The 12,885-nt window shown below is 44.0% G+C and overlaps 1 protein-coding gene across 19 annotated transcripts in view; it reads left to right on the top strand.

Moving 5' to 3' along the window:
* Positions 1-12,885, top strand: part of LTBP1 (latent transforming growth factor beta binding protein 1) — a 352,163-nt gene that overhangs the window by 171,395 nt on the left and 167,883 nt on the right. For all 19 annotated transcript variants that reach the window (XM_053667181.1, XM_053667178.1, XM_053667175.1 and 16 more), the window contains 2 exons: positions 9,611-9,835; positions 11,073-11,338. In XM_053667181.1, the coding sequence (XP_053523156.1) occupies positions 9,611-9,835; positions 11,073-11,338 (491 nt within the window). The remainder of the gene's footprint in view (positions 1-9,610; positions 9,836-11,072; positions 11,339-12,885) is intronic.

Consider the following 12,885-nt stretch of genomic DNA (forward strand, 5'->3'; position numbering starts at 1 on the left):
AGAATAAGAAAGGGCTTGGGACAGGACTGTGTGGTGAGATTTGAAGGAAGTTGTTTGGTTCTTTTGCCAGGAGAGCCGTGTGAGAAAGGGCTTGAAGACCCGAGCCCTGTTCTGTTTCTGTCCCTACCTGGCCGTGGTGCACTAAGCACACCCAGTCTGCAGATCACTCTTTATCTGCAGAATGAGGTGGTTGAATTAGATTATTTAGTAGATCCTTTTACAGCACCTCTGGGGAATCCTTAGCACTTTCTGGAACATAGTTTGAAAAATACTCGAGTATACACAAAAGTTAAATTGCCTGAGAGAAAAGTGAGGAGTGTGAAAAGAGAAGTAGATTCAGGCTGAGTTTTTTTTTTTCTATCTGGAATTTTTAGGGAATTAATGTCAACATTTTTTGTTGTTGTTGAGCTCTTACCTGTAAAATGCTGGGCTGTGCCATATGGTTGGGCCGTGCCCTGTGGTGGATGAAAACCCTGCGGCCTCTTCCCTACCATAGTCCAGACTCAGTAGGAGAACGGAGAGCAGGACTCACAATGCAAGGCGGAGTGACTGCTGACATGGAGGTGATGTTAGGTGCTGCACACTTCTGCAAATGGCCCTGAGGCCCCCTCCGATTCAGCAGCCCCCTTTCTTTGAGGGGGTGTTTCTCTCTTAGAGGCTGTTTTTGGACCAGAGGTTCAGTCCAGTTTAGTGTTCTTGAGATAGATGGGTATGTCAAGGTTTTGACTTTGCAAATACTTTAAAATGCTAAATTTAGCTTCATTTCAAGTTCTTTTCTGAGGCAACAACAAATGGGAATAAAGGAATAAACAAATAACAAGGAGATATTCAGGGACTTAGTGGGCGTATGAACTTGGTCTCCAGAGGTACCACAGCAGAGTTTGCAAAGTATACTTTGGTTAAATAAGTACAAAAAGGTTTGGAAACTTCTTTCAATACCGTGTATGTGGCTTAGGTATTGTTATTTTAGAAAGCATTTTGCAATGATTAACTAGAGAACAGGCCAGAGGACACTGAAGTGGCATGTGACCGAGCCGCCTGTGGCGGTGATGCCCCTGGAAAGGGCGGGGCTTTTGAGGATAGACCGTGTCCCTGTTTTGATGAAGCTGTTTCCCCACCCTTGGAGGGGCGGCATTATCATTGCTCCAACTGGGAATGTTCCCACAATTCCCCCAGATGAAGTCAGCTTTCCATAAACCCGCAAGCCTTTATTAACTGCTCTGTCAGTAGGTATGAAACTTCCATTTGAATCAGTGTCTGATTTTACATTCAGAATCAAAACAAAGCACACCGCTGACCAGACTAACCCCTCTCCCTTCTGTACAAATCACAAGTGGCTAGGCGTACGTTTTAAAATGTAAATCCTGGCAGTGCCATTAGCTGAGGTGAGGAAATCTGAATTTCACTGTATTTACTACTTGGTTAGACTTTTGAGAACCAGAATTTCAGGGATGGAATAAGAACCTGCAGGTCATGTCATTGTGCAGTTGGGGACACTGACATCCACGAAGTGGAACGATTTGCCCAGAAATGTTGCTCAAGGATGTCTGAACCCCCAGGGGTCCAGGATTCTTCTGTTTATTCTGCAGCTGCAGATGCTGCTATGTTTTTCCTGAGGGTGCAAGAGGCTTGGTGTGGGGGAATTTCTAAGAGATAGCACCTCCAACAGCGTCTGTGGGAGAAGGGTATGAGTGGAATTTTATGATGTGCTTGATATTTGGAGCTCCTCAGGTTATGCAAGCTATAAAATGGGGTCCAATCAGGTAGCCCACACCTATGGGGAGGTTCATGATAAAGGAAAGGAGATTTATAAACAGAGCTGAGAGGACGAATGGCTGCCTCCCGGAGGAGAAGCTCTGGTAATGCCTGTGTGTGGTAGGGTTTGGACCTCCCAGATAAGAAACAGGTGCCATCCCGGCATTCGTTCCTGGGCAGCAGCGTGGAACACCAGTGGTGTTGTTGAAAATTTTGTTCGTGTTAAGGCTGACATTTTGCATTTGTTGAAGTCTGCAGCCCAGTGTACTTCAGAATTTGATAAGTGCGGGTGGGATGAAACGGTCTTCGTCATTTCTAAAGCAGGTGAGACAGATGCTGTCAGGCAGGGGCTGTGCTGGCTGTGTTTTTCACTCTTATTAAAGCATTTTCCCTTTGCCCCAAGAATCCTTTGGATTCTGATTTTTCCCTTTTGCATGTATGATTGTGGATACTAATTGCTTCTCTCACACATTAAAAAAAATCCTTTTATCAAAAGAATGATCATATATTCAATGAGTTATAAATTAATTCTTCCAGAATTTGACTGGAATCTGGCTAAAGAGTGACCGAAAACATACAGGGAGGTCCCGGAACACAAAGCACATTTACAACGCACATGCCCTGTGTACTACTGATACCCGATGGATGCCTTTCCTTTTCCCCAGATTCCGATGCCTACGATTCCTTTTACTTTTTAACCTAATTATTCTTTAGATTTTTAATTAGAGTTTATTTTCAGTATTACTTTGTATTGGTTTCACGTAAACAGCATAGTGATTAATTATATACTTTATAAGGCGGCCCCCGTGATATTATTGCCAGTGCTCACCACACATGGTTATTGCACTATTATCGACTATTCCCGATGTTCCCCGTGACCATTTGGTGACTACCAACCTGTACCTCTTAATCCCGTCACCTCTTTGACCCGGTCTGCCCAACACCCTCCCCGCTGGCAGTCACCAGGCCGATGCCTGTGTCTGTGTGACTCCTGCTATTGTACCTGTTTTGAGTCCTAAGTTTTTAGTTTTCACACGTACATATTTGTCTTACTGTATCTACTTTTACAGGCTTCCCTATATGCATGGGAATCTGGCCCTTGTCTGTCTGTCCAACAAAGCTGTTCTCACTTTCTCTGTCACCTACACTCTGGCCACATGAACCTTCTTTCAGTTTCTGGGCCTTTCTAAGCCATGTCTCACCTCAAGAACTGAACTCCCGTTATTTCTTCTTCTTCAAGCACTTCTTTGGCCAACATTTCACGCCGCTGGATGCTTCTCCTTTTTAGGTGTAGCATAAATGTCACCTCCTTGGACAGGTTGCCCTGGACTGCTGTATCTCACTTGCTTTCTTGGAGGAGCCCGGGAGTCAGTGTAAGTTGGCAGACAGATGATCAAGAGTTGGCTGAAGGCAGTTTTAGAGCACAACAGTTGTACATGTCTATTTTCCATTAACACGCCTGAAAGCCTAGATTGTAACTAATGCCTACGAATCTCTGTACTTCCTTCCTTGATTCATGGGTAGGATTATGTCTCCCTCACTCCCCTATTCCACCTTCAGAAGAGCATGACCTCCATCTTTGCTTTTAGTTCCAGGTTTTTATTTGTTAGTTTGGTTTTGGGGGATGCATACGGAATCATGAAGCAAGCACACAGTTTTTCTTTTTTTAAGAGTGTGATAGGTCCTTGAAGCGAGCTGTGGTTTGCATGCAGTATTTGTTACCTAACATACGTATTATCTGAAAGCTTTAAACTGTGGCAGTAGGAAGTCACTGCCTGGCCGAACAGAGTGGAAGGGCACTATTTAAAAAGGGCAGGGCAGTGTAGGTGTGCTTAGGGGAAAAAATAAAGTGGTAACTTTTACTTTCTAAAGATATCACTGCTTTTTTTTCACACTCTTAAGGGATATCAATAAAAATGCTGGTAGTTTATAAGGGAACATTGTTTTTCCAATGATCAGAGACAAGTGGGGAAGTTGAAGTAGCGACTCCAATCAGAGTCCCACGTGTGTCTGTTCCGGGAGGTGACAGGTGCACGTTTTCCCCGAGTGGAGGCTTGTTTTCCCAGTTCTGCCACAGCCACAGTAACTAGAAATGGTCTGTCTGCTGGCGCAGAACGCAGGGGGGGAGGAGGGGCCACAGCGCTGCTGCACGAAACTCAGGTGTGTTCTTAGAGGGCTTTTCGAGGCTAAACCGTTGAAATATTTTTACAGTTAGCTAACAGGAAAGACAGACAGGGTATAGCTTTGCATAGTACAAGTCTTTAGAAAATTCAACTGACCCATATTCGTATACAAGTCCTTAGTGTCTGTTCAGTTACACTGAGTTCCGGTTTGTGACCTAGAACATGAATGGGATTCTGGCAGCCCAGTTTCTGAAGTGCTGCAGGTTGTTTTATAGGCCAAAGCGAATGGTGGGACACACCGAAACGTTTGACGAATTTAAAACCTCCGACGTGTTGTTCCAGCGTGGGTCCTTGTGCTCCCTTTGACCTTTTATAGCAGCACCAGGAGTATGTTGCACTGGTTGTCATGCAGATGCTTTCTGGAATAGCAGCCTGAAGGCCCATGTACTTCTTGTTATTTTCAGGAGGTCCCAGGTGACCACGTGATGCCATGCAGTGAGTTATGGTGATGGCCCGCTAGATGGCAAGCTGATTAAGTTACTGCATTTCTCTGCCGACATTCTATGGGACACTTCTAGTTACGTGTGCTGAAGTGTATGTGCCATAGCTAGACTTACAGCTAGCCCCCCACAAGCTTTGCAAGTCCGCCTTCAAGACGACTGACTCCTTTTTCTCTTTATGTGTTGAGAAGGGTTTATACAGCACTGGCAGCACGGACTATGTATCTCTAGGCAATGTTCTGAGAGTGGCATGAACTTTTAAAATGGAGATCAACCTTTCATAGTTAAATCCGTAAGTTTGTGGGTTGATTTTAAATTTGTTTTCTTCAACATCAAAGACTATTTAGCTATAAAAAGATCACCTGCCACAAAGGACTTGACCATGCATTTACTGAGCTGAGGCAGAAGCCTTTATATTGTAATTTAGATTTTAGAAAATGCTGGAGCAGGAGAATAGATATTTTCTTCTCATTCGTAAATGGTTAGAAATAGTGGCCTTTTATTGGTCAGGAAAAGTCAAGCAGAGACCATTTCTTTTATGACCAGAGAGACACAGGGTTATTGGATTCTGTTCTACGATTATGGCTGTTCCCACTTAAACTAGTGTAGCCCTTGCCTAGGCTGGTGTGGTCAGTGGATTGAGTGCTGGCCTGTGAACCAAAACGTCATAGTTTGATTCCGGGTCAGGGCACACGCCTGGGTTGTGGGCCAGGTCCCCAGTTGGGGGCGTGCGAGAGACAACCAATCCATGTATCTCTTGCTCATCAATGTTTCTCTCCCTTTTGTTCTCCCTCCCTTCCTGTCTCTCTAAATTAAATAAATTAAATCTTAAAAAAAAAACTCCACAAACTAGTGCAGTCCTTGAAACATTTGTGTGGAAGTTTACAGTTAGATTTAAACAAAACTAATTAAATTCATATTAGATTTCAGAATCTGCTATTTATACTAGAAATAGCTAGGAAAAGTCAATTGGTTAATGTTTATTTGTAAAAACAATGGTTATGTATGTGAGGTTATTTTAGTATAGATTGTAGTCATCTTTGCATGGTAGTTCAGGACCACAAAAATAATCACACAAGCTTGTGTAAACGACCATGTGCAAAATGATGTTAATAATCAATGGATTATTAAGTTCCATGACCTTGAAAAACTTTTTGTCAAAATATTGAAATTCTTTTACTGTAGGGTCTAAAGGTATAGGGAAATAAAAGAAATAGTAAAGCTAATATTAATTTAATGCCTTGTAATTTAAAACGTTAGACACATTGAGAATGAAAGCATTGTATTTCTTCAAGGAGAACCTTCTAAGAGTAGTTTGACCATGTTCGCTTTCTTCTCATTGTATAACTTATGATGTAGAGGGTTTTCTCCTCACCTTAGTCAGTGGTCATACTCCTTCCCAAGTTTGGGCCAGCTGCCCGCACGTTACCTTTGGGCTTTCAGAGTTATGAGGTATCTGGCAGTTCCTTTAACGTTACTTCCTCCAGCACATCACCATCCTTTTCACCACACCCACTTTCCAATGTCATTTCCAGCGTTGCCACTTACTAGTTTTTTGCTGTGCTTTTTTTTGTTGTTGGCCCTTTGAATTATCCGTTTCCGCAAAATGTTATGTGATTTTATCACTGAGAGATGGGGAGGCAACACCACTACACGCTTTCCTGTCTGTGCCTGAACTGAGAACAGATGTGCAGGGATCACTCACCAGCGGCTTTGAAGGAAGTGACATGATTGGTTACTGATCACGATAAACATCTGTTATTCGCGCAGTGTTTATGGACCAAAGAGCTAGCAGGAGAGTTTGTACTTGATGCAATTACTCACAGTTAATACACCGTGGCAACTGAAGTTTGAACCATGTTGTGGGGGGACTGGTTGTTATTTAACTGAACTGCGGAAACTGAAATTCATGCATATTGGAACCATGCAAAGTGAGCGGTGCCTATATTCCAGTTATAAATTATTTGTAGTACACTTAAATCTTGGCCTGGCTCCCCTCGCCCATGACACATCAAATCCGTCCAGGGTAGCCAAGCCGTGATTTAGAAATTCAGCTCAGAGTTGAAGTGGGAGTTAGGAAGTCTTTGACTCCACCTTGGAGTCCGCTTTGACATGTCTCTCTGCCTGCACTTCCGAGTACATCAGGCACTGGACAAGGCTTATTTCAGAGTCCATTCAGCATGGGTAGTCCAGTTCAGCATGGGCTTGAACTGCCACTCAGACATTGGACATGGTTTCTGTGTGGTCACCTTGGTCATTTTTTTCCTGGCTCTTCCTCCCCCACTGTCTCCCTGCTTCCTTCACCTGCTCTTTACTTTCTGGGCCCCCTTTTCAGGTACTGATTCTCCCTCCATCGTGATCATACTTCATGTTTCCTTCAGTTCTTGTTGCCATCGTCCTAATCCATGTGTTTTTCAACTTGGATTTTAATGATTTTGATGCTCTCCTAACTGGCTTCTCGACCTCGTCACTCCCCATTCCGACCAGTCTCACCTTCCATCAAAAGTCATGTTCCTGGGATACTGTTTCAACCTTGTTTAATCCTCTCCTTGGAGCCTCCAAAATAACTTCCTAATTAGAAAATAAAACCCAGACTTTTGTGTTGGGCCTTTATCCACAGTCTGACCTAAGCCAACATCTTCTAATTTATCGCTTGACCCCTCCCTCCCTTCAAGAACCGGGGATTTCAGCCAGACAGACTTTCTCATTGTCTCCCAAATATGCCTGCCTCCCTCTTTTTTGTCCTCCTAGGATGCAGTTCTTTGTTTTTTCGAATCTTGCCCAGTTTCAAAGACTTGTCCCAAAGGATCCCACCTATGAAGTCTGTCTTGACTTACCAGAAATGACTCTCCTGTCCTCTGAAGTTCCACAGGGTTTATATTCAATATTTTTAATTGTCACTTACTTGCTAATCTGTTTTCAGCTATCATGTGTTAATATCTACCTCCTCAGTTAGCTCTCATTTCTTTTTTCTTTTTTAAGTGCTGTGAGAAAGGGAGTAAAGGGGGTAAGTGGAGGGAGGCCGGGGGCAGGGGAGAGACATCGATTTGGTTGTTCCACTTATTTATGCATTTGTGGGTTGGTTCTTGTATGTGCCCCAATGGGCGATTGAACCTACAACCTGGGTGTATCGGGACGGTGCTGTAACCAACTGAGCTACCCAGCCAGGGCCAGCTCTTACATCCCTGAGGGCAGGGACTGAATCTTCTGTAGTACCTCAAATGGTATTTGAAAGTAGTAGGCATAATTTTTTCATCCAGTATTTTTTTTGAGCTGCAGCATTTATGCTAGAAGCTAAGTTACATGCTAGGGGTAAACAAAACAACACCCCTGACCTCACAGAGCTCTGGTTGAATGAGGTGTGAAAGGCTGTGAGACACTTGTAACGCAGTAAGCTCAGTGGTGTGATGAACAGTTAATGAGAGTCTCCCTGGAAGCATAGATAGGCACCAAACCTAGATGAGGGGCGGTGGGCAGTGCCTCTACAGGAAGCGAGGTTCAAGCAGGGTCTAAGAGATAAATAGGAGTTCGCTAGGCGAAGGGGCCTGAACGGAATGAGTGTTCCAGGTCAGGGACCCAGTGTGGATAAAGCTTGAGTGGGGGGGAGGGGGCCTTAGGCCCTGAGGAACTGAGTGAAGCTCCGTGTAGCTGGATTGTAGGGAATGACGTGAGATTCCTAAGTGATGAGGTTTCCGAGGGCACCAAGACCCTGTGATGGGAAAGAAGTGCACACATCTGGTGAATGTGTAGAGGGGAGAACTTCCAGGAATGGGTGTTTGGATGCGTGAAGTGATAAGTATCGCTGCACTCAGGTCTCTGTTAGGGACACCCCTGTGAATGGGGACTTTAGGGAGAAAAGGACGAGTTAGCGTTTTGGACATTTCAAGTTTGAGATGTCTGTGGAATATGTATGTGGAGATACATAGTAGTGGACGGCTTGGAGCACATCAGACATCCCTTACTAGGAAGTAGAAATTTGGGAGACGTCAGCATAGGACATGGCGACATCGTAGAGGAAGAATGTATAGAGTAAGTAAAAAAGAGGATTTCAAGACTCAATCTTCAAGCACACTGGTGTTAAAGGACAAGCAAAGAGTGGATTCTGCAAAGAACATTACGATGGATTGGGCAAAGAGGAAGGGGCAGAATAGATGAGCAAGACGAAGTGGTAACCAAGGGAAGATTGAAATCCGTCCTTTTGATTTAGCAACGCGGGACGTTAGTAACCTTAGGAAGAGCAGTTTCCGTGGCAGAGGGGTGGGTGGGGCAGGGGAGCACCGCCTGGCCGTGCTCGATTGTGATGTGTGGAGAAGTGGACAGACAGTTTGATCATGGAGGAGAGGGTTTAAACACAATAGAAAATGGAAGGAAATGGAGTTGAGGGTTTCTTATTTTTTAAGCTGCTGGAAAACTGCTCTTGTTTAAAGGTCAATAGGAAGAATTCATTAGTGATTAAGGGGTTGGCCACAAGCTGAATTTCATCAGAATGTACAGCTCCTCTTAAAATTCTGTACTCAATGTGCCCTTTTATCTTTTGGTATTCTAAATAAAATTCCAAACTACTAATTACTCTGTGCCTTCTAGTTTCACTGTGGTCTTGTCATCCCAAAGAGATTGCAAATGCTGGTGAGGCAGGGTTCAAACTACTCCCCTCCCTTATGATGGAGCAGCACTTAGCTCAGAGTGTTTCAGATTGTATTCCCAACAGAGACTATTTTGAAGTATTCTCATTTGTTTCTTTGTTTATTCTTTGAGGAAATATTTAATATCCACTGTGTACCAGGCCTTATTTTAGGTTCTGTGGATCGAAAGGTCACTAAGCCCGGCACATCCCTTTTTCTCAAGGGTTTATAATCTAAGGAGACAGCTGATAAATGAGGAATTAAATAGGAAAAACTAATTACAGAGCACAAGAGATACTGGAAAGGACACTGGGATAGAGAACAGCCCTTGGTGGCTCCTTTGCACGTTCCTTTTCCCCGGGGTTCGTTCCATTGTTGGGGAGGACACCACAAGCCAATGGAGAGTTAAAGACTCAAGATGGAAAGAAAAAGTGAATAATGGAAGCTTTTTTCCCCCCATAGTGTAGTTAGTTCTTTGTTCGCTGTTTCAAAAGTCAGCGGAAATATCATGGCTCTAATGGGCCGTGTGTTTTGGGGGTTCTACTGGCTGACTGTTACTTAGCATCTGAGAAACTAACCGATTCTCCACAATTTCTCTCTTCCCTTTCAGTAATTTGCCATCTTCCATGTATGAACGGTGGCCAGTGCAGTTCAAGGGACAAATGCCAGTGCCCACCGAACTTCACGGGGAAGCTCTGTCAGATCCCGGTGCATGGGGCCAGCACGCCCAGACTCTACCAGCATTCCCAGCAGTCGGGCAAGGCCTTGGGAACACACGTCGTCCACTCTACACATACCTTGCCTCTGACCATGAATGGTCAGCAAGGAGTCAAAGGTAAGCTTATTATTTCGACTTTTCCTATTTGCCAGACCTCTGCTGACCTGCCAAACTCATAGAGAAGCCAAGTATCTGCAGATGGCCAGGGCTGGTCGTAGGACAGAAAGGAACATGTGACGCATGGCCTGAGAAATGACAGTCGTGACAGATTGTGGGCCCAGGTATGTGGCTGCAGTGCTTACGAGGCCGTGGAGATTTGGTATCTAAGAAATAAGAACAACAAAGGAGCCCGGCCTTCTCTGACGCCTCTGAGCACTGAGAGCTGTTGAGTGCGCCTGTCCTTGTTCCGGTCGGGTCCGGGGACGAGGAAGACACACAGGGAGTGTCCTGGCCCTTCCAGCATTAATGAACCGGTGACCACACGGTGCCTGCAGTGGACACCACGTCTGTTCAGTTGGTGAAGAGTGCGAGGTTTTAGTTCTGAACGGTCACCGAGCCTCACTGGGCCGCGATTTATCCATCTGCAGAGGAAGGTGAACTAGGTCACTTGGAGCTCAGAAATTCTATGACTCGTTCATTCTTTTAACCCTGGCACCTCTTACAGGCGTAGTTTTTTCTAAGGGGTCAGAGAGTGTTACTGGCTGTTATCCTTTAAAACCTGAAAACCTGAATATTCATCCTCTGCATCAGAGGATGAAATTTTGATTGAAAATGGCAGAAAGCAAACCTTGTTACAGATGTAAAATATCACACTGTGGTATTTTGTGTTTGTGTCCCGATAAGCACCAAAGTGTATCTACAATGTGTGATTGAAGGGCTAGAGAATTGTGCTTTAGGAAGTTGCATTTCCTTTTCTTATAGAAAGATATGTCCTGCAACTTTTACAATAGGGACTTCAGGAGAAATTAAAAAATAATGTAACTCTCAAGTCTTCATTACTATTATTTGACACAGTGTCCCTCCCTATGACCGCAAGCTGCATGAATTTAATAGTTTCATTAAAAAATATTTTACCTTATGAATGTTACTGTGAGAGGTTTTAATTTCTCTTTACAATTAGTTTAGTTTTTAAAATATATCGGTTCAGTTTTAATTTTTATTTTAAGTGTACCCTTTTAGTCTCACTTATGTTGATGGCTGTGGAGCAAATATATGTATACAGTACATATGTATGATTTAGCCCATGCATAACATACATGCATGTCAGTGCATGCGTGCGTGTGAAATTTACTTCCATGCTGACTCCCATGTGAATTATTCATGATTGACAAGTTTTCCTCCCAATCTGTTCTAGTGAAATTTCCTCCCAACATAGTCAATATCCACGTGAAGCACCCTCCTGAGGCTTCAGTCCAGATCCACCAGGTTTCAAGAATCGATGGCCCGACAGGCCAGAAGGTAAAAGAAGGCCAGTCCCAGGTCTCTTACCAAGGGCACCCCGTCCAGAAGACCCAGACGGTCCACTCCACGTACTCCCACCAGCAAGTCATCCCTCACGTCTACCCCGTGGCCGCCAAGACCCAGCTTGGCCGGTGCTTCCAGGAAACTGTCGGGTCACAGGTAAGCAACATCGCCCGGCCCGTGTGCACCCAGCCTGTGTGTGCGCTTTCTAGGAAAGGTCTCGTTTTAACAGGAAAGCTGGTCTTGGTGAAATGATTTTCCGTGGAAGGAGTTGGCACACTGGCCCTTGGGCCTGTTTTTGTAAATAAAGTTTGATTGGAACACAGCCACGTCCATTCATTTACATACCGCCTGCCCCGCTTTCATGCTCTTGATGGTAGAGTTACTTAGTTTCAGTGAGATCTTATGATCTGTAAACCCTAAAATATGGCCGGCCAAGCCCTTCACAGAAAAATACTTGCCAACTGCTGATCTATAAATAATTTTAAATGGTGAATTTCCCAAAATACTGCTGGAAGGCTGTATTGTTGTTTATGTTTTTCAGTTAAGGTGATCTGCGGATTCTGCACAGTGTTCAAAATATTTCTGCCTTTTTACAGTAGTTACAGGTGGATAGGTATAGTGGAGTTTTGAGCGCAATCAAAATTTGTCATCTTTTTTTTCTTATAAAAACTTGTAACTAGCATGGCAATAACTGAGTAGTTTGAAGTGCATAGTGAGATGTTTTGAATATTCCTGGATTCACATGGAACTTTAGGCCTCTATCTGTTTCACGAAGAGGGAAGCTATTTCTAAAACTCATCCTTGAAAGTGCACAGTGAAGGCGACAAAAGCAGTGGCTCTTTACCCAGACTGCTTGGTGTGACCTGCTCTGGGGTTGTGTGATAATGACATCGCTTTGTCCTGCGGTTCTCTTCCTATCATTTGATTCTGGTTTCAGCCCCATGTAAGAATAGGTGAGGTGCAGTTACTATATCTCTGTCCTTACCTGAATATTGAAAGAAATATTGTGTGTGTGAAACATTTTTGCATAATACAAATCCATTGTTACTGCTTTAGAAACCTGGAAAATACTTTCATGTACTGGGCAGGTTTGTGGTAGGCCTATCACCCTTCTCTCAGGGGAGGAAGGCAGAACTGTTCGTAGACCTGAATGGAAAGAGCACCCACGTGCAGTCAGGAGATCTTGGCTAGAGCCGTGGGCTCAGGACTCGGTGGCAGGGAACCAGCTTTCTTGTCTGTATGGTGGAGACAAGAATATGGGCTTCATTAAGATTAGACGAGGTAACATGAGCATTCCTTTGCAAATGTTGTAGAAGTATGCAAATATCTACTTAGAAGACACCTATCTATCTATAGTGTCAAATTTACAAATAGTCAGGGTAGGTGGTTACTTGTATCACGTAATTTCAGTAAGACAGGAAAGGCTTGGTCTCCCCAAACACAACCTTCGTCTGCCTGCGGAGACCTGAAATGTCCCCCACACTTGCCACAGCTTTTTCATTTGTCAATTGAAGACCCGGTTTAAGCAAACACTTTTGGGAGAAGAAACAGCATCAATTTAAATTTAGCTTAGAACTAAAGTCTGGATTCTTGTGCTAATAGCAGCTTGTTGTAGGGGCAGTGGGGCTGAGGATGAACTTTATACACTTCACAATTTTGCCCTGGACCAGCCTTGGAGAGAGAAGATGAATCTGGTGCCATTT

Source organism: Artibeus jamaicensis, unplaced genomic scaffold, assembly GCF_021234435.1.
Source record: "Artibeus jamaicensis isolate MK-2021 breed Jamaican fruit bat unplaced genomic scaffold, CSHL_Jam_final contig_465, whole genome shotgun sequence".
NCBI lineage: Eukaryota > Metazoa > Chordata > Mammalia > Chiroptera > Phyllostomidae > Artibeus > Artibeus jamaicensis.